At 36.6% G+C, this 27,910-nt stretch overlaps 2 protein-coding genes across 4 annotated transcripts in view; one reads left to right on the forward strand and one right to left on the reverse strand.

Annotated features, from left to right (window-relative positions):
- ABCB4 (ATP binding cassette subfamily B member 4) overlaps positions 1-2,414 on the forward strand; it is a 69,054-nt gene extending 66,640 nt beyond the window's left edge. For both annotated transcript variants that reach the window (XM_049771050.1, XM_049771052.1), the window contains 2 exons: positions 1,079-1,225; positions 2,119-2,414. In XM_049771050.1, the coding sequence (XP_049627007.1) occupies positions 1,079-1,225; positions 2,119-2,325 (354 nt within the window). In that variant the 3' untranslated portion in view covers positions 2,326-2,414. The remainder of the gene's footprint in view (positions 1-1,078; positions 1,226-2,118) is intronic.
- Positions 2,415-4,675: 2,261 nt separating this feature from the next.
- The window catches only part of CROT (carnitine O-octanoyltransferase), a 44,528-nt gene continuing 21,293 nt past the window's right edge, over positions 4,676-27,910 (reverse strand). For both annotated transcript variants that reach the window (XM_049771059.1, XM_049771058.1), the window contains exons 8-17: positions 24,709-24,834; positions 23,028-23,129; positions 18,139-18,222; positions 17,923-18,030; positions 16,094-16,224; positions 12,844-12,967; positions 11,550-11,628; positions 11,369-11,462; positions 11,133-11,252; positions 4,676-4,838 (exon numbers count right to left, since the gene is read on the reverse strand). In XM_049771059.1, the coding sequence (XP_049627016.1) occupies positions 4,718-4,838; positions 11,133-11,252; positions 11,369-11,462; positions 11,550-11,628; positions 12,844-12,967; positions 16,094-16,224; positions 17,923-18,030; positions 18,139-18,222; positions 23,028-23,129; positions 24,709-24,834 (1,089 nt within the window). In that variant the 3' untranslated portion in view covers positions 4,676-4,717. The remainder of the gene's footprint in view (positions 4,839-11,132; positions 11,253-11,368; positions 11,463-11,549; positions 11,629-12,843; positions 12,968-16,093; positions 16,225-17,922; positions 18,031-18,138; positions 18,223-23,027; positions 23,130-24,708; positions 24,835-27,910) is intronic.

Raw genomic sequence — 27,910 nt, forward strand, 5'->3', positions numbered from 1 at the left:
GGATTTGTAAGCTCTTTGTTAGCTGTTTTCTTTGTTTTGTTTTGTTTTATTTTTTTGTTTGTTTTGGGGCCACACCTAGTGATGCTCAGGGGTTACTCCTGGTTCTGCACTCAGAAATCGCTCCTGGCTTGGGGGACCATATGGGAAGCCAGGGGATCAAACTATGTTCCGTCCTAGGTTAGCACATATAAGGCAAACACCCTACTGCTTGCACCACTGCTCCAGCCCCTTGTTAGCTCTTTTTATCAAGTTAGGTTGGTTCTCTTTTAGGTTTAAATCTTTTACCATCAATATGTGAGTTGGATGTTCACCAGTTACAGCTCTAATTTTTTTTTTTTACTTTTAATATTAGTGTTTACATATTAGCATTGAGTTTTCAGCTGTTAACCAATTCCTAGCATAAAATCATGTGATCTTGGTATATGACCCTTTCTATAGTTTCTGGGTTTTATTTTCCAATATTTTGCTTTTGTGTTTAGAGGTATATTATTCTGGAGTTTTTACCCTGAATTGTCTTTATCCAGTTTTGAATAGGGTGACACTGGCCTAATAATTGGAGGTGGGATTATTTTTTTAAATATTTGATAGAATTTCTTTTTTATAAGCTATCTGAGGCAAATAGATATATGTAAATATTTTAACCTAAATCAACTTATATATTCAGATTTTCTGTTACTTTAAACTAATTTTAGTAACTTGTTCAATAATTTATCATATAAAACATAAAATTTATCATTATGTGTTCAAAATAATTGCTTTAACCTTGTTTTTGGTAGGACTGACAATAGTTAAGTGCTTTCTCATTTATTCCTGATCTTGTTCATTCCTCTCTTCTGTTCACCAATCTAAATGTTACTTATATTTCTATTGTAAAGTAACTGAGAACTAGTCACTAATTTTCTAGTTTTGTTTCTTAAAAGGAAGATTCTGTTAAGTGGCAAACCTAGAGCTATTAGATAAATGTTAAATCTATGATGTTTTTCTTTTGAATAGAAGTAACAGTCAAAAGTTTATATGATAGATCATTAGTTATTTCTCTGGTTTGAAAATTATTAACATAACTATGTATGACTTGCAGAAATATGAAACAAAAGTAGGAGATAAGGGGACTCAGCTCTCAGGAGGTCAAAAACAGAGGATTGCTATCGCCCGAGCTCTTATCAGACAACCTCAAATCCTTCTGCTGGATGAAGCTACATCAGCTTTGGATACTGAAAGTGAAAAGGTGTGGCTTTTACTGTTCCATTTAAAGTAGAAGTTTACTGTACTGTCAACCATGAAAAAATAAGTATGTATGTGGGGTAATCAAATTTTGACCAATTTTTGATGTTGAACATTTTATTCCTTCCAGTATTTTCCAAATTAAAAAATACAAACAGCAAAACATTTAAAAAAAGATCTCCCTCAATATATGTTAGCATATTGACTATAATAAAAATACATTTTCTAGCCTTAACTAAATTATATTGTGCCCACTTAGAAATCTTAAATATTGGGGCCGGGAAGGTGGCGCTAGAGTTAAGGTGTCTGCCTTGCAAGCGCTAGCGTAGGACGGACCATGGTTCGATCCCCCGGTGTCCCATATGGTCCCCCCAAGCCAGGAGCGATTTCTGAGCGCATAGCCAGGAGTAACCCCTGAGCGTCAAACGGGTGTGGCCCAAAAACCAAAAAAAAAAAAAAAACAAGAAATCTTAAATATTGTGAAGATTCACAGTGAAATTGTATTTTTATTATAAACACCATGTGTGTATTATAATGTTAGTTATCTAAATAATTCTCTAAAGTAAAGACTCAACAGATGAGAAAAGCTAAGTCCTTTTTGTTAGGATAGTGAAAACTTATAATTTCCTGTATTGTTAAAACTTACATAGGATACTTTTTAAGAAAAGGCATATTTAAGGGCCCAAGCGATAGCACAGCAATAGGGCATTTGCCTTGCACACAGTTGACCCAGGACAGACCTTGGCTCAATCCCCTGTGGCATCCCATACAGTCTTCCAAGCCTGGAGCGATTTCTGAATGCATAGCCAGAAGTAAACCCTGAGTGTCAATGGGTGTGGCCCAAAAACCAAAAAAAAAAAAAAAAAAAAGATAAGGCATATTTGGATTTATCAACAGATTGTCCAGGAAGCCTTGGACAAGGCCAGAGAAGGGCGCACCTGCATTGTGATCGCTCACCGCCTGTCCACCATCCAGAATGCAGACCTCATCGTGGTGTTCCAGAACGGTAGGATCAAGGAGCACGGCACACACCAACAGCTGCTGGCACAGAAAGGCATCTACTATTCCATGGTCAATGTTCAGACTGGGACACAGAACTTATGAACTCTTGTTATGTCTTAAAAAATAAATATAAAACATTCTACAACTTTTTTTTTCTAATTTGTTAAAGAAATTTTCTAGTTTTATATATATATATATATATATATAAAAGAGGTGTATCCCAATCAGTGTGATATTTAATTTGGTGTTCAAAATGTATGTGTTTCGAGTGGTTTCTGTTCGACAGTGTATGCAGTTTGGGTCTCCCCAAATTGTCAGAAAGATACAAAGAAAGAAAAGCCCTGTTTGGGGGAATAAAAGCTGCAGAATCTGGAATAGCAGTGCAGCTCACACGCTGCCTTTGTTCCCTGAAGATCACCAAATTTGTCCCTTCATAAAGAATAAACAAAGTCAAACACAAAAACGGTAGAAGAAATTCACAGAAATAATGTTAACATATTGATGCTCTGCAATTCATATTGAACCATATTCAAGTGTGTACCCGTGGTACATACTGTTATCAATGTGTATGGGATTATATTTATGGCCCTGATTATCTGGATAGATGACAATTATTTGGATACAATTTTTTTAAGTACAAAGGAAAAATAAATTGTTTATAGCCTTGGAAACTTTCTATATTATTATTATTTTTTTTTACAGAATTGAAATATTTAAAATAAATTCTAAAGTTGGAAGTACATCAAAGCTCCTTCCCCCAGATGATATTGCCATTAGATAAACTAACTTTTCAGGCATATACTTATTCCATAAAACAAGAAAACTTAACATTAGGTATTTTAAAAATGCTAAAACTCAATGAATATTGCACACATTGGTTCAATACAATTTTAAACACTGGAAATAATAAAATCCTAGATTTCTATAGTTAATGCATTTTTCCACATATAATTCTACTTTCCCCAAAATATTAATTCACCCTTTCAACAGAAAAGAAGTGATTACATGGGGGAAATGAGTTCAAGGCAACCCTTGGAAACTAACCACACAGGAATGTGTCTTTTCCATACTTTTTTAATAGCAGTGCCAATTCCCATTGCTGCAATACTGTATTTAGGTCAGTTAAGAAGCCAATCCAAACTTTATCTTTTCCAAAACAAACTAGTTATTACCAAAGATTTTTATAACTATTACCAGATACAAGCTGGACTATCAGTGAACTGAATTTGACTTTCTTGTTTTCTCTTTTTTATTGCTTTGAGGCCATGTTGGTTCCATACAAGGCAATTGCTTTACCCTGCCCCTACAGTTTCTGTTAAATGTGAGCCACAGATGTCATTGTGTCCACCAGATAGCATAACCAGCAGAATGCAAAAGTAAGATGTGACTTTAGAGCCTCATTCTTAAAGGAGGCTTTGTCGTTTCTAGTTTTCTCAAACTACCAAGAACAGAGGTCTATAAAACTGATCCGTGACTAAATGCCACATGCCACAAGTCCTCAGACAAAGGATGAAGCCATCCTTAGTTCTTCCCCTCAGTTATTGCAGTTGTGCTGAAACAAATCATGCAAGTGTAGTAGAAGACCTATCAGCACAGTCAACTAATATAATCATGAGAATTGTTGTTATGCACTCACTTGAGGTGTATTAAACAATAATTCAAATATGAGATGAGAAAATATAAATTGAAACAGGTACAAATCCATATTGAAACATATAACAAGAAGCCATATAATAAGAGGATTTTATTTTCTGAAAGAAACTACAAAATTTTACAGGGAGGAGAAAATAAAATTAAAATTCTGAGATGAAGTCAACATTTAATTCTTTCATATAATCAAGAATATATGTTTATTTTTACATTTACAAACTAATTACAATATAATGGCTGTTAGGCATTTTGTGTTGTCAGAGGATGAAAACCCCACTCTACACCTTAGTTCTTCTGTTTATTACACAAATTATTGACTATTTTTAGAGCACCAATAAATCATAGTGATCATTTCCAAACATAATAGTCTTCCATCTCTAGGTGAAGATGAAAGGCATGTATTTCAGTAAATTAGTATCTAAACTTACATTCCATACCTTTTGGCAACTAGAAAATATTAAAGTGCTTGAAAGATAATGATTATTAGAAAGGACTTATAACCTATACAGGTACCAACAAAAATATTTGAAAATATTGTAAATCATAAATTTGCATTGTTGAAGCTCTCTTAAACTTTGCATAGTTCTAGATTGACTATATAATAATTTGCACTGCTGCTGCAAAAACAGAGGACGTTTAAAACATTTTTATACATTTGGTGTCAGTATAAATTTAGAGAATATGATTCTACTAATTTCTACTTTTAACAAGTTTCCTTCCTATCTAATATCACCAATCCACTCCCAACATCCAGTGATATAGTTATTATTAATTTCTAATTAACATATCCTTCCAATCATACCACCAATACCCTACTAGCACCCTGTGAGATAGATATTCATTTCTAAAGAAGAGCACTATTCATCAGCTGCATCATATCGTGGAAAGCATAAAATATCTGCTGAACCAGTTTTTCTGCATCAGTCTCTGGACATGATTTCCAGGCTGAACATGATACAACAAACCTATAGAGAAAAAATAATAAATAATGAAAAAAACTGTATTATAGTTACCATAGTAAAGTTCCAAATGATGAGGACACATCATGACACAGACATGATGTTTAGTCCACCTGGCTATTGATATGTGAATTCCTGCTGCCATGTAAATGTAATCTGACCAGAAGGTTGAAGTCATACTTACACCTCCTTTGAGGGACACCTAAATTCACCTAATTAACCTAAGGACAAATGGGAACAAAAATCAGCCAGAGTTCATGATGCTCTGAAATAAAGTATTTTTGTTTTGTTTTGTGTGGTCCACACCTAGTGGTGTGCAGAGCTTAATTCTGGCTCTGCAATTAGGGATCCTGGTGGGGCTTAGAGATCACATGGGATGCTGATGCTCTAGCCTCAAGTTATCCACATGCAAAGCAAGATCCTTGCCTGCTATACTATCAACTATGGTCCTGGAGCAAAATCTTACTGTGTTAAACAAACAGCTCTTCCTAATGTGCCCTAAGTGAGTGAGCTACAATATGAATTTATTTTATGGGTTGCAATGACGTGAGCGTTTTTCAAATGGTAATATTATAGCTCTTGAAGAGACTACTTTCAAAAGTAGAAAAGAAAGTATTAGAGAAGAAAAAATATTTTTAGAAAATACAGACAGAAACTCATGAGAACAAAGTTATGCCTCCATCATTTCCTTTTGACTCCACCTGTTGAATAAACTCCCTACTTATCAAGTGACAAAAGTGGCACCAATAAGCTACCAGGAATAGGAGAGAAGCCTAGATTCAGGTGCACTAGGCCAGTGGTCGGCAACCTTTTTTCTCAACTGAGCCAAATCTCGCCAAAATCACAATTGAAATTTATTTTGAGAGCCACACAGGGCGCGCACTGACAGAGGCTAGGGGCAGAGTCCTGACTTCTGGAATGGCCGGCCGCCCAGCACACAGAAGAGCCAAATTAAAAGTGTAAAGAGCCACATGTGGCTCACGAACTGCAGGTTGCTGACCACTGCACTAGGCAAAAACACTCTAGAAATAAATTTTTCCTTTCTAGACACTCAGAAAAAATTTTACGAAAAAATAATGCATTAAACTCAAATCAAAACCATGATGTACACTGTAAAGCCAGGACATTTTCATATAATCCCCAAAGACAAACATCATAAACATGTGATTTAGATTAATTAGAATAAAATAAAAATAAGTTGTAGCTCTATAAGTAAAAAAGAAATCAAAATAAGTGTTTATATTTTCTGGGAGATCTAGAAACTTTTGATAAAGTTCTACTTTGTTTTTGCCTAGTGATTTAGAATACCAGCTTACAATGTATACAATTTTCAAACACATATTTAGAAACACCTAAATATTTGAGAAGATAAACAATGCCTACTATTAATTTTTAAAATTCAGTCATAGTTCTAAATTATGAAAAGAAAATAACCTTTCCTCCATGTAAATTTGTACTATTTTAATAAACAAAGAACATGTTTTTTTATTTCTTCTTTTTTTTTTGTTTGTTTTTTGGGCCACACCCAGTGATGCTCAGGGGTTACTCCTGGCTATGCGCTCAAATATCGCTCCTGGTGTGAGGGACCATATGGGATGAGGGTGGGGGAATTAAAACACAGTACATCCTACATTAGCATGTGCAAGGCAAACGCCCTATCGCTGCAAAACTGCTTCAGCCACAAATGTTTTATTTCTTAAGAAAATCAGGGGGGAAAAAAAGAAAATATTCAGGGGCTGGAGAGATAGCACAGCAGTAGGGCATTTGCCTTGCAAATGGCTGACCCAAGACCAACAGTGGTTCAAATTCTGGCATCCCATATGGTCCCCCATGCCTGCCAGGAGCGATTTCTGAGCAGAGAGCCAGGACTAACCCCTGAGTGCCGCCAGGTGTGACACAAAAATAAAAAAATAAAATAAAAAAAAGAAAGAAAATATCAGGTTATATTATTTTTGCATATAAAATTAGCAAAATGCCTGTGCAATATCCATTGCAGTCTAGTTGGTGGTATTGCCAATGTGTGGGTCTGAATATATGTGAAATCTCTGTGCTTCTCCCAATTTAAAATTTCTTTAAAAATAAGTCTCAACATTAAAAAATTAGTGAAATGTTTTATAATGAATAGGTTTGGCAACAATGTAATGAAGTATATAATATTACTTCTAGTTATGAAAAGGGGAAATAATAGGGTAACAATAAAATAAATTATGGGAATCCATAATAATACATATTATTCAACCACTAAATGATCTAAAAGCATATTTAAAGGCAATGTGAATTCTTGAGAGGATAAAATTCACAAAATATGCAAAATATTTGCCATATGGTCTAAATTTATAAAAGTTACACAAATCTATATGCATTATAGATTGGAAACCAATAGTAACTTGTGTTTTATAGTGGATATGTAGAAGACTGTTATTACATTTTCCACATTTTATAATTTTTACCAGTATGTAGTACATTTATAATAAAATGCTATTTCAAAAATTAATATTTTTGAGTCACACAATTTTCAGGTTTAACAATGAAATAAAAAACAACCTTCAAGGGGTCAGAGAGACAGCATGAAGGTAGGGCATTTTCCTTGCATGCAGAAGGACAGTGGTTTGAATCCTGGCATCCCATATGGTCCCCCGAGCCTGCCAGGAGCAATTTCTGAGTGTAGAGCCAGGAGTAACCCCTGAGCACTGCCGGGTGTGACCCAGAAACAAACAAACAAACAAAACCCAAACAAACAAACCCACCTTCAGCCAGTCTTCATGTATTTCACTTAAAAACTAACTGTTTTTACTATCTGCTCAGCAAGTGCACCTGCCTTCTTCTCTTTACTGACATTCACACTCATCCAACTGCAGCTGACATAATCTCTTTGCTATAAAATTTAACACACATCTCTGTATTTGAAGAAATTGTAAACATGTGTCAAACAAAACTTGATTCTTGCATTAACATATTCTTAAACCTATTTATCCCCTAATTTCACCATAGTAAATATCACCATCAGCAACTCATCAATAAGTCCTATTATTCTAGCTAGCCTTGAAATATCTCTCAAATACCTCTCCACTTATCTCTATCTTCATTATCAACTGCCTTGTTCAATATATTATCCTTGCTTCCTAACTTATTCTGGCCTATATATATAAATCAATGATCTGGGGCTGGAGCAGTGGTGCAACGGTAGTGCATTTGCTTTGCATGCACTGACCTAGGACAGACCGTGGTTCGATCACCCAAGGTCCCATATGGTCCCTGGAGCCAGGAGCAATTTCTGAGCACATAGCCAGTAGTAACCCCTGATCATCACTGTGTGTGGCCCAAAACCAAAAAAAAAAATCATTGATCCTTATATCTGTATAAATTAATATAAATATAAATGTATTTATTTGGAGGCTTTTTGTTGGAGTGTTTTGTTTATATAAACTAGGCTTTCTTCTGGCTCTGTGCTGAGGGATCACTCTTGGCAAGGCTCAGGGCCATATATGATTCTGAGGGTTGAATCCAGTTCTATTTGTGAAAGGCAAGCACCTTGCTCACTGTATGATCACTCAGTACTCATATTTTTATATAAGTAAAGCATGTAATTTTCATGCTTAAGACGGTTAAGCTACTCATTCTAACTAAAAGAAAAGTTTAAACTCCTTGCCACAGAATAAAACTATACTGACCATCCCCCCAAAATTAGTGTCTCCCTAAATTTTTTAGGTGTAGATACTAAGGGTGTCCAAAAGTCCTGGAGTTCACTCTTGATGTTACCTGAGCAGCTGGGTCTACAGTTTGCTGCAAGACACTAAGGATGCATGTTGTGGTGTCAGGGAACATCTAAGCTATCCCAAAAGTATTAGGGGGTCTCCAGAGCTATAAGTGTTGGAGTGTGAAGTGCCATGTGGGTATGAAGATATCTGTACTATTCTCTGCAGCACTGAAGGTGTTGTGTTTTTTTTTGCTTTGTTTTTGCTTATTTAAAGCTTTTCAGGTGTCTACTCAATTGAGAACACTTATGAGCAAAAGCTTAAACATATTGATCTTTCATCTACTTCTCTCCAACCTCTTCTCCACCTTCCTTCCTTTAAGACCCTACCTGCCCCACCTATGTGTCAAGCTCTTTCGTACATCAGGAGTTGGATACCTCAAGCAACTAAGTCACTGTTGAAAACATTTCCTAAGTGTAATTCAAAGTACTGCTGTGGAGTTGTGGACCACATCAATAAATCAAACCTATTTATTCAGAAATTATGTTTAGATAAGTACGTGTCCATATTGTACATTTTTAGCACAAATAGGTGTTAGTGTATAATGAGGGCCACAGCACTGTTTTAGATAGGTAAGGCCTCAGAGTACATTTGAACAAAAGTCTGGATGAAGCAAGGGAGTGATCTCTGATTACACATATCAAGGACTTTCCCTTGTAGTAACTTGAAGAAATCAGAACTGTGAATAACAGTATGTTTAAGGTAGAGGACAGCCAGTGGCTGGAGGAGATGTGTTACAGGAGGGAGATATAATCAGTGAGGAAACAAAGAGCTGCATCATGTAGGGCCTCACAAAAGGTCTTAGTATTTTACTTATGTTACATAAGAAGACTAGAGAGTTTTGAATAGAATGTTTTGAGTTCTATTTCCAAAAAGACCATGCAGGCTGTTGTTTAGAGACTAGTCTGCAGGAAGGAAAGATTGAATATAGAATCTTCCACTTGTCAGAAAATATGTTACAATGCTTATTCTGTATACAGTAGCTTTTTTTTTTTATTTGTTTGTTTGCTTTGGGGCCACATTTGGTGGTGCTCAGGACTTATGCCTTCTCTGTGCTCAGGAATTGCTCCTGGCAGGTTTGGGGAACCATATGGAAAGCTGAAGATAAAACCTGGTTGGATGCACCCAAGGCAAGTGCCTTGCCTGCTGTAATATTGTTCAAGACCTTGTCCAATTATTTTTATTTTTTGTTTGTTTTTTTGTTTTTGGATCACACCCGGTGACACTCAGGGATTACTCCTGGCTCTACACTCAGAAATTGCTCCTGGCAGGCTCGGGGGACCATATGGGATGCCGGGATTCGAACTACCATCCTTCTGCATACAAAGCAATTGCTTTACCTCCATGCTATCTCTCTGGCCCCTTGTCCAATTATTTTTAAACCCTTGGTCCCTTTTTATGAAAAATGACAGTAAGATCCTTGTTCATACATTTATCATTCAAATCTATCATTCAAATTTAATATTCCAGTAATGTACATGAACTGAATAACATGAAATTATATAATCTAGGGGCCAGAGTTTTAGTACAGGGGTAGGGCATTTGTCTTGCATGCTGCCAACCTGGGATGGACCAAGGTTCAATCTCTGGTATCCCATATGGTCTTTTGAGCATGCCAGGAGTGATTCCTGAGTGCAGAGCCAGGGGTAACCCCTGCATGCTGCTGTATGTGGTCCCTCCAAACATATAGGTACTAAAAAATAGATGTAATACCTGTATAACAAACCAGACACAAATGATGCTGACTTTTAGGGACAGATGATAAAATTTGGGGAAAATGCTAATGGTAAACTTTTAAGAAAGGAAAAAGAATAAAAGCAAAGTATTAAAAATTGAAATGTCATTTATCCTATAATTCTAATTCTCACATTTCCTCTAAAGCACCTCCCAATCTGCTACTTTTTGATTCACATAATGCTGAATGAAATCACACTGTTTTGTAAAGACATACATGAAGAGATTGCCAGGGCATGTGAATGTTTCTTTAAAAAATCATTTTCGAAGACCTTTTCTTAAAAATCAATTTTATATTACCATGTTCTCTAGCATTCTTTTCCCTGACAGATTTTTTTTACATTATTTTCTTACTTTTTCCACAACCAGAACTTCAAGTTTATACAACCTTATACAACCTGAACGAATGTATCTGAGTTAATTTAAAGGTTCTTTTCATGTATAATACATCTTGTTACTTAGTACTGTATATTACTACATGCACTATCACATATTTCATCGGAACTTCAATAAAATACTTTGGGTAGAAAAATATGTTTCTATGTATACTGAGTTTTGAGGAGCTGGAGGATAATCACCAGATCCACTATAAGTGGTTTTCTACACAAAATACTTAAAGAAGTACTTTGACAAATGCCTTAAAAACAGGATAGATAAACTGTATACATACATTAAATACAGAAAAGGTAAAAAAAAAAAGGTGTTATCTATTTAGCAAGTGACAGATGACCAGGCAGCCTTAATATAGAGGCCTTCAGATAATGATCACTTCCTTACTCTAAGGCAGCAGCAATATAAAGAGTACACTCACCTGTCCTCTCTGATGTGGTAGAAAAATCCATAGCCATTGTGTACCATGGGTACCACCAATCCCTGCACTCTAAAATAACCAATAAGACTCGTTGAGAGAACAAAGTTTCCACCTCCTCCACTGTGTGGCATAAAGAAAAGATATTAAACTAAGTTTAATATAATTTAAACTAAGAAACTTAACATTCAGAAAAAGAAAACGGATTAGTGAAGCTATAACACGCTTTATTATGTTACCTTTTGGAGAAAAGTGGGTCTGTATAGAGTTCTGGAACTGGGAGGCCTTCCTCCTTTGCTATGAGTAATAAGCCTAAAAGATGACGATCAAACCCTGCGAATGAAGCCCGACATTCGAAGTTAGAAAAAATTTTCAGTGTATGTGAACTTTTTTCAAGCTAGAATGATTACAGCACAGTACCTTTTCCAGATGAACAGTCTTTCATCATTTTATTATGTTTTGTAAAAGCTTTTAACATCATTTTTTGTCGCTCAACAAGCTGTGAGAAAAATCAGAAACACTTGGATAGCAAATTGGACAGAAACCAAACAAATACCTGAGCCAAGAATAATTAAACATAATTGGGGAGAGGAAAATGATTGCTGGGATGACCTTTGGGTAAATCTTTTATATCTCTTCCTTAGTTCTTCTGCTGCCTTTTCTTTCCTATATGCTGTATGCATCTTGATTATTTCACAGATCAGGAGGCGGGGACTTGCAAACAGCACTAACATTAACAATGGAAACTGACATGGTAGAAAGACAGAAAAAATGAGGGCTTTAAAATCAAAGCATGGTTGTAATAAAAAATGATGATAAACCAATTCTATAAAATTAACACCTAACTATATCTAAATTACAGAAACAAATGTAATATAAAATAGTAGTGGAAAGGAACTATCCACTTTGTGTTGCTTTTCCTACAAAGTAAAAAACATGAGACTATTTTGGTTCTAATAAATGATTAACAAATCTAATTTCAAAAAGTTCAACCCATCAAGAAAAGCAGCCTTAGGCTAGAATACAGGTAATACAGAAGACAAGGCACTTGACTTTTATGCAGTAGACCAGGGTTGGATCCCCAGCCCCTGATATAGGACCCTGAGCCCAGCTGTAAGAATCATCAGGTGTGGCTCCAAAACAAAAACAAAGAACAAAACAGGAGAAACTCTTCCTTCTGGCACATTCCCACATTGAGGAGTCACTGGCATCTCAACCTGAGATGTGTACTCTTTGCTCCTTTTCTCTTAACAAGATCAACTTCTCTTTTCCACATCTTTCTCTCTCTTCCTCATTTATATATTAGTAAATTTCTTTAAAAGAAATTATTTTACTTTTATAAAGAAAAGATAGAAAAAAGCTTTCTTTTAAAAGTAACTAACAGGTTTCTTTTCTATTTTTCAGTAAAGTTTAAAGAAAAAGTACTTCACAGAATCTGAACTTTACAGGTTTTTATTCCAATGGTAGGTCAACAGAAGTGAAATGCCACAATAAATCAAGATACTATTCCTAGAAAATAATACAAATGATTTTTTTCATATGTCTTCCCTGTCACTTAACCTTTTCAACTAATGGACAAATACTTTGAACAGTTTAAGAAAAAGTTTGAAAGTATTCTTCTGATCCAGGGAAACTGAAGCAAAGGCATTACTTGTGGGTTGTTTTTTTTAGAACAATCAAATTCTGTGGACTGTTTAACTTTTCCAATACTCACACTGGCAGAAGGATTATGCATAGATTCACACCAGCTTGCTGCTTCTATTGTACACGATCGCAAAGTCTCTGTGCGACCATGATAAAAGTATCTCGTCATAGCTGTTTCATAGCAGCAACCAGGACTACAAGAAAAAAAGAAAAAAACACAAAATGTAGAATGTGAAGAAAATAACATGTTACAACAGAGGGGATTTACCTTGTAAAGCTGCTAGAGACAAATTTTTTACAATGTGGACAGTTTTTAATAACAAAGAAGCAAGGCTATTCTAGGAATAAAAAAAAATGACTCATAAACAGACTGGGAAACTTTCAGTTATTTCAAAAGTCTGCATGCTATCAGGTTCTATATTTGGGAATCTGTGACCAGTTGTCCCTAATCCTGCTATTTATGCTATGGTAGAATTCTTCACTTTGAGGAAGGCTGGATCAGTGACCTTACATCAGGAAGTGATGAGATGTTACTTCTGAGAGTAGGTCACAAAGAAAGCACTCTCCTGCTCTCAGATTTCATCACTCTTGAAGAGAGTCACTGACTATACAAAAAGTGCTTTTGAGAGACCAAGGTGGTAAGAAATGGAGGGAAGACTTCATAACAGCTGAGGTAGTACTGAACCCTCTGTCTCTGTGCAAGCTGGGAAGGGAATTTTCCATCAGAAAAGCCTTCACATAGGAACACATCCCAGGCTAGCACCGACTGCCACCATAGAGAGAGCTGAAGCCTGAGACAGGGCAGTAAACTGCAACTTGAGGGGCTGGATCAATAGTACACTGCGTAGAGCATTGGCCTTGCACATTGCAGATGTGAGATTGATCACCCTATATGTCTTCTAAGCCTGTCCAGTAGTAAGCCCTGAACACTGCTGGGTATGGTACAAAAACCAAAGAAAGAGGGGTGTGTTAGAATGGTATACTACAGAAAATCAAGTAAATTTTAAAACATGCAATGGAAAAACTGAAAATCAAATAAATATATAAAAGCTATAGAAAATAGCAAAAGAGCTGAAATAAAACCTTTCCTCTCAGTGATCATTTTTTAAATAATAATTACTTTATTTAAGCAGTGTTACAAATTTGTTCATGCTTGAGTTTCAGTCATAGAATGTAAACCACCCTTCACCAGTGCACATTTTTTTTGCCACCAATGTCCCCAGTTTCCCTCCTGCCCAACCCTGCCTGCCTCTTAGGCAGACATTTTACTTCTCTCTCTCTCTCTCTCTCTCTCTCTCTCTCTCTCTCTCTCTCTCTCTCTCTCTCTCTCTCTCACTCTCTCTCTCACTCTCTCTCTCTCTCTCTCTCTCTCTCTCCCCCCTCTCTCCCTCTGTGTCTCATATACACACACACTTTCTCTCTCTCACACACACACATACACTCTCTCCCCCCCTCTTTTTTTTTGTTTGGTTTTTGGGTCACACAGCAGCGCTCAGGGGTTACTCCTGGCTCTACTCTCAGAAATCGCCCCTGGCAGGCTCAGGGGACCAAATGGGATACCAGGATTCGAACCACCGTTCTTCTGCATGCAAGCAAATGCCCTACCTCCATGCTATCTCTCTGGTCCCTCCCCCTTCTTTTAATACTGTGGTTTGCATTATTGTTATTGAAGGGATACCATGCATATCACTTCATCCCCTTTCAGCATCCAGTTCTTGTCCAGAGTGATCAGTTCCAATTATCATTGTCATAGTGGACCCTTTGCTACCCTTACTGCCCTCACCACTCTTCATGGCAAACTTCCTACTATGGACTGGTCCTTCTGGACCTCATCTCTATTGTCTGTGGATATTATCACCATATTATCTTTTATTTTTCTCAAAGCCACAAGTGAGTGAGATTATTCTATATCCATCCCTCTCCCTTTGACTCATTTCACTAAGCATAATACTCTCCATATCTATCTATGTATAAGCAAATTTCATGACTGATCTTTCCTGACAGCCACATAGTATTATTGTGTAGATATACCACTGTTTCTTTAGACACTCATTTATTCTTGATCACTTGAGTTGTTTCTAAATTCTGGCTATTGTAAAGAGTGCTACATTGAACATAAGAATGCAGAGGGCTTTTCTGCATGGTTTTGTTTGTGTTTCTAGGGTATATCCCTGGGAGTGGTAATGCAGGATCATATGAAAGCTCAATTCCTAGTTTTTTGAGGAACATACATATTGTTTCCCAAGAAGGCTGAACCAGACTCTGTTCCCACCAGCAAGCAGTGAATAAGAGCTCCTTTCTCCCTGCATCTGTGCCAGCACTGGTTGTTCTTTTCTTTGTGATTTGTGCCAGTCTCTGTGGTGAGAGATGGCACCTTATTGTTGTTTTGATTTGCATCTCCCTGATGATTAGTGATGTAAAACATATTTTCATGTGCCTTTTGATCATTTGTGTTTATTCTTGAGGAAATGTTTGTTCATTTTTTCTCACCATTTTTGAATGGGGTTAGATGCTTTTTCTTGCCAACTTCTATCAGTGCCTTATATATCTTAGATAATAACCCCTTATCTGATGATGAATAGTTTCTCCCATTCTGTGGGTAGTCAGTTATCATTTTAAATGTAAAAGATCCAATTTGTCTTTCAAAGGCAGAGATTGATAGAAAAGATAAAATGAAAAACATGGCAAATCTGAATACTGTATACAAGATATTTACTTCAATATGAATATGTTAAAATGCTAAAACTGGTCCCTCAAGCCAGGAGCGATTTCTGAGTGCATAGCCAGCAGTAACCCCTGAGCATCATTACGTGTGGCCCAAAACACACACACACACATACACACACACACACACACACACACAAAAGATTCATATTGATCCTTCTCAAATTCTTGGATAATAAAGAGGCTGGAATAATCTCCTAAGAATACGAGAATAATAGTACCCTTAAATCAAAACCAAACAAAGATACTATAAATTGATAGAATGTCAATGGAGAAACAGATTAGGACACAGATTTCAAGTTTGGAGAAAAATTAAAATAAAATTAGGGTAGTATATGCTTGTTATCCCCTTAGACTTCAAAATTCTGATCATGAGGGGCCAGAGCAGTGGTGCTAGAGGTAAGGCATCTGCCTTGCAAGCGCTAGCCTAGGACAGACCGAAGTTCGATCCTCCAGCGTCCCATATGGTCCCCCAAGTCAGCAGCGATTTCTATTGCATAGCCAGGAGTAACCCCTGAGCATCAATGGGTGTGGCCCCCAAACAAAACAAACAAACAAACAAAAATTCTGATCATTAAAAAATGAATGGCCCTTACCGTCCATGAAGTCTAAAATAAGCCAGCTGAAGTGCAAGCTGAACAAATGTGTCAGGATGAAGCTTGTATTTCTTGGTCAGCTTTTTGCCAAAAGATGTAAAGGCACGTACAACAACCTCCAGGTCAGATGCCTAACAAAAATAATTACAGAAGAACAGTAAAACATCACCTAAGGAGAGTACTCACCCCCAAATAATAAAAGTATCATTAGAATTACAGTATATTTGGGTTTTGTTTGTATTTGTTTTGTTTTTGAGCTGCCCCTGTGATAATTGGGGTTACTATTATACAGGAAGTTCTTGAGTATCAGATAGGGTAGCACAGATTGAACCCAGCTTGGCCATGTGCAAGGCAAATACCCTACTGGTTGTTGTCTTACTCCAGCCCCATGTAATGCTTAGATAATGGCCAAAGTTGTATTCATGGTAGTAAATGTGGCTTCTTATAAAGAACTCATTTTTTTCCTTTGACAGGGGAGCTATAAGGCAGAGATCAGAGAGTGTGAGGGCCATTCCCAGCAGGGCTAAACTAATTGAACTTACAATCTAATGTGAGGGCCAGAAGATGAAGTTCCTAGGCTACCCAGGTAGACTTATGTGTGTGTATAATGGGGGGGTGGGGGGGGGCAGTCCTTCAATGTCACACCCAAGAATCTTCAAGGAACCATAGTACCAGAGCTCAAGCTGGACCAAATCTGCGTTGACCACATGTAAGGCAACTGCCTTGCCTGTGATATTATCTAGCTCCAAAGATAGATGTGTCTATCAAGTCCACATACTACCACTGCAGAAGAATCTAAAAGCTACTCAGCTCACTGCTCTTCAAACAAGGGGCTGTGAAATATCTTTTGGCCCAAAAAGGTTTATAGACAAATATAGGATTTCTTCTGAATTGGTCCTTTAGATTTTATAACCTTCACAAGTCTGAGATTAGAACTCACTCACTGACTCAAAATATGCTAATTTTGCATGTTTCTTACTATTTCCACATACTGTGAACTCTATCCCTTTATCAGGGTTTCTCAATCCAGTTTTTCTCAAGCTTCTTAACATGGTTCTCTGCAACTTCCCATAAGATAAAATAGGGCCTGGAGAGATAGCACAGTGGTGTTTGCCTTGCAAGCAGCCGATCCAGGACCAAAGTTGGTTGGTTCGAGTCCATGTGTCCCATATGGTCCCCCGTGCCTGCCAGGAGCTATTTCTGAGCAGACAGCCAGGAGTAACCCCTGAGCAATGCCGGGTGTGCCCCCCCCCAAAAAAAAATCAATAAATAAAAAAAATTTAAAAAAGATAAAATAATTTTATTTAGTTTGACTTTATGGAGTTATGAGGCCAATGGGCATTCTGAAGTGTATTTTCAAGTACTCACAAGGGTCAACCAAACCATCCATACCTTCTCTAAGTCTGCTCTGAACCAGGGATCTAAACCTTGACAACTTATAGATCTCATAGGAAATGTTTAACATTTTTCTGAACACTCTGAGAATACAATTTGAGAAAGGTGAAGTATGAAAAATATAGCAGGTCTTCATTTGGTGTAACATTATCAGAAGACCATGTTGCCATACTCAGTGGCATGAACTGACCCCCAGATAATCCTGAACAACTGTGTAATAGCTTGACTTAAATGGTCTGTAATAGAATAACATAAGATTAAAAATAAAGAAAACACACATTCCCTTTCTCCAAGAATATCTTGAAAGGAGCCAAGTCTGAGATGTGTTCAATAACTGTAAGACTATGTTAATTTACCACTACAATTTCTGATAGAAATGGTTCACTTCTTTTTAAATAAAGCAGCACCCATAAATATGACAAAATAAAATCTACCTGTTTGAAATACTGGGTTTTCGCAAGGCTGATGTCATTTAATATTTTCTGATCCACAGTAAAAACAAGCTCCACTGGAAGTGGGATATCTCGTACTTTTTCTGAACCCTAAAAATATAAAGACCTTTAATTTTAAAAAGTATGAAGACTACTTGTAAAAGTAGTCACATCTATAAAGACATTAGGAGAGAAGGGTAAAATATTTGTTAAACAGACCTTCCACTTTCCTTCATTCTCCAAAATCTTCTCATCAACATAATGGCTGACATTGACCATAACCATTGCATCATAAGGAGCATGCTAAAATGAGAATACACAGAATTTAGAATTCTTCATGTGAAGGCAAAACTTAAAACATTTTATTTTCATTTTCCGTCCAATCATAAAACAAAGTATAAAAATTTCAAATGTATCACTATCCAGTGACAAAGACATAGACATCCTACAATATAATTATTGGTGCATTTCATTCTAAAAATAATATTTTAGGTTGGATACATGTAATTAAGGCTCTTGAATAGAGATGTTCTTAAAGAATACATGAGCAATTTAGAGATAATATTAGCTAGTTGTACTGAAAGTTACACAATATGTGTGTATGAGAGAGAGAGAAACAGAAACAGTCTGACAGACAGACAGACAGACAGACAGACAGAACGAGCTGTTATAATGCACAGAGTGTGACTCTGCTCGACATAGAGAGAAAAAAACCAAAACCTTAATATGCATACTCAGCACACTCAGGTACAGTTTGAGGGGAGTGATTTCTTTTGGTATTTCAAATATTTTGACACTACACAGCTATATGGCTCTGTATCAAGGCCCAATACAGCCTTGTTACACCCTGCAGTGCTACTAAGTAATAGTAGCCATGACAACAAGGAAGATTCCTGAGGGGCTCAGTTTTAGTCGTGGGACAACTTCCTACCTGTCTCACTACTGTTCACATAACAAAATTTGAATCCTTAACAAATGTCTTTTCTAATAGCATCTTACCAGTCTGTTTGTTCTTTAGTTTTACAAAGAATTTTCATATAACACATTTGTCATTTTATTAAGATAACAGCATAAAAGCATGACTGGGGGCTATAAGTCTATTTGACTATTGTTCTACCCCCTAATTTCTAGTTCAAAGTTGTCCATCTCAAAATATATGAGAAAAAAATCAAATTGATAGTTCAAAGGGCCCTGAATGATCCTTGGCATCGAATGACCTCATTAGCACTGCTGGGTAGAGCATTGGTAAACCACAGCACCACTAGGTATTCCCACCACCTTAGATATATAGAAAATATGAAATGTTTAAGTACTGGGTCAGGGACATAGCTTAAAGCATACTATACATGCTGGAGGCCTGAATATGATACCCAGCATCATATGGTACCCCAAGGACCTTGTCAGAAGCAAAACCTAAGCACTGCCAGGTGTAACACAAACCCTCCACAACAAGCAAATTAAATTGCCTAATAAGTCTATTAGCTGACGTAACTTTTTGTTTGCTGGATTGTTTTGTTTATTTGATCTATCTTTCTATCTATCTATTTATTTATGCCTCATCTAGCAATGCACTTGGGTTCTGTGGACCAGGTAGTATCACAGATCAAACCCAGGTCTTTAAATTTAATGTTATTAATTCACATGTAAGTAGTATGTTTAATATATAACTTAATGTGGATTTTTGTTCTGAGTCCAATTCTACCACTAGTTATACAGCTTTAAGAAAGCTACTTAATTCCTTAAGCAAACTGCCTTATCTGTTAGAGGTTTTAATAATACATGTTCTTATACAGCAGTTGTGAAAAGTTATTTTAATCATGTTACTATAGTACTTACAGAACTTGTCCCAAAGCAAGGACCATTAACTGCTATTACTAGCCACTGCTACTTATCACATGCTTCTTATGTGCTTTTCACAAAGCCCTATAACAAAATCTATAGAATAAAAGCAAAGTAGCTGATTACAATATTTTAAATACCAAGGGGGAAATTTTGGTTATTAGTATAATCACAAAGTACCTATTCAAACAGTAAAGAGCATTATAGTTTTGGATAAAGGATAGGTTTACTTTACATATATTTACTAATGGTTTTTTCCAAAAGTTAAGTTATATTTTCTTTACCATAAGCTACTAGGGAAGCCTAAAAAGGAATTATAAAACAAACTACTGAGCAAAGGAGAAATCTCAACAGGCCAGAGTACATGCTTTGTATGCAGGAGCACTAAGTGTTGAGCCCTAGTCATGCATGGTCCTCCAAATCTGGCTGGGAATGGACTTATACTCCTGAACTACTGTATCCCTGACAGTCAGTACCCTTGACTACTCAGGAGTAGTCCCCAGCAATGCACAGTGAGACCACAAGATAAGTAAATTAAAAAAAAGTTATGAAGTGATGTGAATAGACTAATTTATAAAATATGGATATAAATGTGTTCACATAGAAGCCTACATGTCAGTGTTTATCAACAAGGACTACATGGTCCTTTGTGGGTGCCCAGGATCTTATGGGGTGGGGCACAGGTGAAAACTGTGAAAGTGGGATTATGATATGAGATGAGAGACCCACCTGTGGGACAGAGATGGGATCATAGGCAGGAACCAAGATTGGGAGGGACCATGTCAGAAAAGGGCTACTATACAGAGAGCTTCTCAGTTGAATGAGATGTGTGCTCATAATGGGGCCAACACTCTGTATTACACTATGAAATATTAAGTTCTTTACATCTGGAATTTGACCAAATAGCAGTATTGGTGTCATCAGTGAAAAAAAAAATTAAGGTAGAGAACTCGGTAGATGGGTCAAAGACAATAGAAGCATATGGTAGTTCCAGCTTCAATCCCTGGCACAACAGTCCTGAAACATCAACAGTTTGAGACCCTCTAGCATAATAAGGGTGTGTCCCAAATCCCCTACCACTACACACACACCAAATTAATGTACAAAATGTTTTCTGGAGGGCTGGGAGGAGGGGAAAGAAGATGGTGATTTTTTTCTTGATGAGAATGATCTTTACATAAATTATTTGGTTTGAACAAAGCTACATTCAACTAAATAAAATTACCAAAATATGAATTAGTGAAATTGGCAAAGTCTAACTGCTAACTCCTGTATAAGAAACACTAAAACTAAAAGAACACAGACACAGGGAAGTGGATAAAATATAACTAATATTAAAGTCATTTTTAGAACCAGTAGATAGAATGACTGTTCAGGGGCAGAGACAGCATAGAATAGGTCAGAACAGTGATCAATTGTAACTGATAGTTGACCCAAAAAGAGGGAGATGTAGTCAGGCATCAGTAGGATATTTCTCAATGGATAGCTTTCAGGAAATTGTGAAAAGACTCATGAGTCAAAAAGAACCAAACAATGGACTAAAGAATATGCAAGAAATTAACAAGAATTATTTTATCAACTACACCAAGAAAGAGGAAAGATGACATTTTCAAAATGACTCATAGCAATCTCTTACTATAAGGTGCTACTATAATAGGTGCCTGGTTGTATTAACTGCTCATCAACAACTCCACCTTATGGGATAATAGCTACTTCACTGATTGATTGGATGATTGGTAGCAATCAAATCAGTCTGTAGTGGTTTCTGAAGGAGAGTGAGTCAATCCTCTACATTCCTAGGTATGACATGTAACATGTGATACAAGTTAAACACCTACTTGCCCTAATGGGACCAAAATTCACAAATGCCAGTTACAAACAAAAGGACTATTCTTAAGACTTTTACTTGAACCACTGAGGGAAAAGGTCAGGTCTATCTATTGTTAATATTAATATAAAAATGAATTGAGAAGGTTTGAGAGTGTAGACATACAAGTCACAGTTAACAGTCTGCCTAAAAAAAATGATGGCATTCATAGGAAAATAAGACCTCAAAAATTCAGAAACAAGTCTTTTTTTTTTTCCAGAAACAATTTTTACAAAAGCATGTGAACACTAAAAGTCAGTCTTATCAAAAATTCACTGTACCCTACACAAATATTCTCTATATTTTAAAAGAGAATATCAAATGTTTTAATTTGGTTAATTTGATTTTGTGATCACACTTGGAGGTGCTCAGAGCACCTGACTGTGCTTGAAGGACTACATGTGATACCAGGGATTTGAATTGAGGTCAGCTGGGTGCAAAAAGTGCCTTACCTCCATTATTTTCTTGCTGGCCCCAATAAATATTCTTAAACAAATGTCAGTTTTACTTATGTTCCTATCTTCCAAAACTAAATAAACACTAGCTGATATAACTATTGAACCCAGTCCATGTAACACATCTATTTAGTGTTTTAGTCACTAAATGCTTTTGTGAGATGAAACAATAATAAATACTATCATATACTATATACCAAAGAATATATTATGTTAAAATGTTATAATGAGATTATAAATGTGTATGACAACTCATTGATAATTTAATTTTCTTGGATTATATACTTACTGAATAATTCAGAAAGTCAAGATTAGGTTTATAATTAAGAACACATTGGATTTGTAAAAAAAAATTGGAGAAAAAAGAGAAGCTGTTTTATCTTGTTTGAAAGGGAAAAAACAATGTAATAAGTAATTTTTATTTAATTTCTGGAGTTAGTTTCAAATATCACTTGTCATTTTAGGAAAATATAAAATCAATAGATAAATCTATAAGTATTTTTGCATACATTTATTTCTCTGAATAGAACATACACATAATGCTACTTATCTTTAAGAATAAAATAGGTTGTTAATTCTGAGCAGAAAACGGTGGGTTATCAAAGATTATGCTTCAGGGGTCAGGATGTGCCATGAAAAGCTCTGGTTCAATCACCAGTACTACATGGTACCCCGGGTTAGCTAAAAATAAATAAATAGCTTGTACTTCATAAAAATGCAACCAAATTCCACCTAATAAATATACACCAAACTGTTAGCTGTATTACAATAGAAAATAATTTGTCCTATACAATTTTACTGGGTAACAAAATACTTTTTCTCTAATGTTTTAAAAATAGAGGTCTTTATTTATATGCTACTATTAGCACAGTTGTATGTATTGCAGTTTACTAACAGAAATTAACTTAAATAATTAAAGGACAAAAATAATTTTCATGATTACTTACATCACAACTACAACCAAACACTCCATTAAAGTAGGAAATCAAGTTATAGGATTTGTCACCCCAGCGTACTGTTGGATCTCCAATAAGGGTCATTGCAGCTACCTAAAGTAAAAATATTTCCAAATTAAAAGGATTTTAATGGGGCCAGAGCAATAGTAGTGGGTAGGGTGCTTGCCTGACATGTAGTTGATCTGGGTTCAATCCCTGGCATCCCATATGATTCCCTAAGCCTGCCAGGAGTATTCCTGAATACAGCCAGGATTAACCACTGAGCATCACTGAGTGTGGCCAAATACAAACAAACAAAATTTAATATTGGTTTATAAGTACTTATAATTTAAGCATACAATTTTTCTTCTTCAGGTAAATTAAACAAAAGGATAACAGTTAAAATCAAAGAAACAATAATTCAGGCCTTGATTGTCAATAGTTCTCAAAACTCAAGAAATATTACTGGAAATGTTGATATAACATGATACGTGATAGGGTATAATATGATATAAATGTTGATATAATATTATGTAATATGCACAGATACTTAGAAAATATATAAACAAAAAACTCAATCACAGTACATTAAAAAAGACAGAAAGTAATTAGTATTTTCTGACACTTCAATCTATATGTTTGTGCATACATTCATGTATTTATGGACTCAATTTAAATGTACATCTAAACATAAACTACAATAAAAAAAGAGTTTAACACAATTAAAACATTCTTTCCCTAAGAATTTTGGTAATAAAAATAAAAAAATTTTGGTGATATCTAGAAATTATTTATAGATAAACAGAGAAAAAGTTGTTTTTTTTTTAGCTACAAGTTATACCGATCTCGTATTTATTACTTAAAACCTGGGGCCGGGCGGTGGCTCTAGAGGTAAGGTGCCTGCCTTGCCTGTGCTAGCCTTGGACGGACCACGGTTCGATCCCCTGGAGTCCCATATGGTCCCCCAAGGCAGGAGCGACTTCTGAGCGCATAGCCAGGAGTAACCCCTGAGCGTCACCAGGTGTGGCCCAAAATCCAAAAAAAAAAAAAAAAAAAAAAAAAAAAAAAAAAAACTTTGATGAATATAGTATGAAAAAATTTAAGTGTTTGCAAAAGACACACATAACTGCTATTTTTTATTATTTCCTAGTTCACAGTAATATTACCCCAGGAGGGCAGGGGGGAGAGGTACAGAGGAAGCCAAGTATATCTGGAAACGCTCTTAATGTCAGTGCATTCAATAAAATCCAAGGATAAATTACTTGTAAAGTGACAAAGTTCTTATGATAGAGTCAACAAAGAAAAGTCTAAGACACAATTGAATATGAATTGTACGTAGGTTCTTGAATGACTTTTGCCATGAGAAGCTCAATTAACCTAATGTTCTATGCACATTTTCTACTTATGCAATCAGTAAAAAGGATGGGAAACAGTGATATGGGATATATAAACATTAGTCATTTATTTCATAAATAGTACATATATGTACAAAAATGGACTAAAATATATCAAGAACTCAGTATGTACTATTTATCAATTCACAAGTTACATTATATGTAATAATTAATGTACTGTATAAATAATAATTATGTAATGTATAAAGCTGCATATAAAACAATTTCATCCAATATACACAAGATAATATACACAGATAATTTTGTTGGAAGAAATAATAAACACGATAGTTAAGTACCTGAGAATAATCTTCTGGTGTTACTTGTGGACTGCCATCCTCCAAGCTGAATACCAGTACACTGCTTTGAATTTTTTCTAAATTTGTCAAGTTCTCTGGATCAAGACTAATCAAATATTCTCGTGCCTATTCTCCAGCAAGAAGAAAATGATTAACTGTTATAAATTCAATATAACATTTCCGTATATTTCAAAAATAACTGAATGGGAAAAAGATTTATTAAGGATAACAGAACAGGGGGACCAGAGTGGTGGTATGAAACTAAGGCATCTGTCTTGACAGCGCTAGTTTATGACAAACCACAGTTCAATCCCCGCATCCATCTACAGTCCCCCAAGCCCGGAGCGATTTCTGAGCCATAGCCAGGAGTAACCCCTGAACTTTACCGGACGTGATCCAAAAACAAAACAAAACAAACAAACAAACAAACAAAAAGAATAAGAACAGGGATGGAGTGATAGCATAGCAGTAAGGCATTTGCCTTGCATGTGGCCAACACAGAACAGACCTGGTTCAAATCCCGGCATCCCATATGGTACCTGAGCCTGCTGGGATCGACTTCTGAGCGCAGAGCTAAGAGTAACTCCTGAGCACCTCCAGATGTGACCCAAAAACCAAAAGAGAGAGAGGGGAGAGAGAGAGACAGAGAGACAGAGAGAGAGAGAGAGACAGAGAGACAGAGACAGAGAGACAGAGAGAGACAGAGACAGAGAGACAGAGACAGACAGAGACAGAGAGACAGAACGGGCACCAGGAAGACAGCACAGTGGTAGGGCATTTACCTTGCACACATTTGACTCAGGATGGACAGTGGTTTGAGTCCAGACATCACATATGGTCCCCTGAGCCTGCCCGGGTGACTTCTGAGCAAAGAGCCAGGAGTAACCCCTGAGCACCACTGGGTGTGACCCAAAAAAATGAAGGAAAAAAAAAAGAATAACAGAAGGTCCCTCACCAATGACAATTTGATTAGAAACTGGAAAACTTCCCTCCCCCCCCCAATCTTCCTGGCCTCTTATTTTTTGTTTTGTTTTGTTTTGTTTTGGGGTCACACCTGGCAGCACTCAGGGGTTACTCCTGGCTCTACGCTCAGAAATCGCTCCTGGCAGGCTCTGGGGGACCATATGGGATGCCAGGATTCGAATCACTGTCCTTCTGGATCTAAGACAAATGCCCTACCGCTGTGCTATCTCTCTGGCCCCTGACCTCATATTTTTTAAAGAGCTCTGACCCATTCCACATGAGTCAGTTCTTCAAATGCAACCTATGAATCAATCTTCAATGTCTATCTATGTTTGTGTGTGAGTATGTGGTGGACATCCCTCTGTCTGTCTAATTTATATTGTATATAATGCCTATGCTGTATATAGTCCCTGTTATATATAACCCTTCCTTTTCTCCCTCCTCTGCCTACCACTTTGCCAATCCTCTTCTATCCTCTCACACTTGCACCCGTATCTATTATTTTTCCCTACCTAACCCTCTTTGCCTTCAATTCTTAACTCCTCAAGGACCAGACACTTCCTTCTGCACAGTCAGCTGCCAGCTGGCTCCCATAGCAAAAGGACAGCCAGCCTCCTAGCCTGCCTTGCCTCAGCCCAGGAAGAAGCTGCCACCACTGCTCCTGCTGATTCATTCCATGTGGCCCCTTTTCTCCCACCTCCCTTCACTGGAGAGTGTTGCTTGCTACTGGACTCTGCTCTAGAGAGACCCTCAACTCAAGGACACTACCTGATCTCTGACTTCTTTTTCAGAATTCACAAGACCATGTCACGGGTTAAAACTGTGCTCTAGATTTTAATGCCCCCCCTGAACTATTTCAAAGGACTTAAAGGGATATGTATGTTTTCTTTGTCTATTTCTTTAGATGTATTTTCTTATAGTTCTTAGTGTGTATTTCCTTATCGTGAAGGTAGCTTTCCCCACCCTTTTTTGGATCTGCTTATGAGGAAATTCTAGTAGATAAGTTTCCCTTGGGATCTGAGTTCAGGTTAGAAGCAGATTATAGGGATTGTTTAGCTTGTTATTTTTACTCCCACATGCACCAGTAGTATCATTTGGCATTGTTCCTTTTTGCGTAGGCACATTAAAATAGAAAAATCTTACATATAGAAAGAAGTTCTTATCTAACAGGGATAGGAACTCATAAATTGTATAGTACAGAGTGCCTTTCACCTGAACACACTTGTCATAGTGACCTAAATTAGGTCTCAGTTGATCAAGAACATCGACCATTCAAATCTGAACCTTGGATTCCATCCTGCATGGTTTTTCTGTACCAGCACCAGGAATCAAAATTCCACCGAGTCCTAATACCGCTCTGGCACCAACTTGCTCCAGGGTGGGCTCATATGATACCCTGACAGCTAGAAAACAGCAGCAACATGCTTTTAGGGCAGGTTTCCCTCCATCACTACCTAATGGTGAGATGAACTCAGAAGACACTGTGACACTCCTACTTTGAGATAGAATCTGTGAAAAAAATCAAGATATCTAATTATAGAAGCCTTACTGTGACAACCACAATTGAGGATGACTTTTCCTGGGACTATAAAGAAAGACCTTGGGGTTGGACTATTAGTATGCTCAGAGTCTATAGTTAGTCTTATGATAAGATGCTTCATGGGTAGGGACACCCTGTTTTTTAGGCCAAAAATATTTCTTTTCTAATTTCCCGCAATGTTTGCTGCACCTGTGCAAAAAAAAAAAAAAAAAAACAACAACAACAAAAAAAACAAACCCACCAACGAACCAAACAAATAAACAAAAAACCCTGACACTCTCTCCTTTTTTATTTAATTTAATTGTATCTTCTACATAGGGTCTCCCACCTTTCTCAAAGAACCTTGGGACATTAATTACTTTGTTTTACCTCATATTTCTGTATTTTTTTTTTACAAAATTAAGGGAAAAAAAGAAAAGAGGATAGGGGCCAGGGGCCAAGTGATCTCAGGTGCATTGGTGGAGTTAACAAAGGACAGAACGAAATACTTAAGCCAAAGTCAACAATAGAATCAAGAGACCCAAACTTCAACAATCTAAACTTAAAATGAGACTGTTACACTGGCAGGCCAGGGGGCTAAGGGTGGAGGTGTAGGATGCATGTTGGGAACTTTGGTGGAGGAAGATCAACGCTGGTGTTGGGAACTGTCCTAATTCACTGTCACTTTATGCCTGAAATCCAACTATGAAGGATTTATAA

This window comes from Suncus etruscus, chromosome 1 (assembly GCF_024139225.1).
Source record: "Suncus etruscus isolate mSunEtr1 chromosome 1, mSunEtr1.pri.cur, whole genome shotgun sequence".
NCBI classification, from domain to species: Eukaryota; Metazoa; Chordata; class Mammalia; order Eulipotyphla; family Soricidae; genus Suncus; species Suncus etruscus.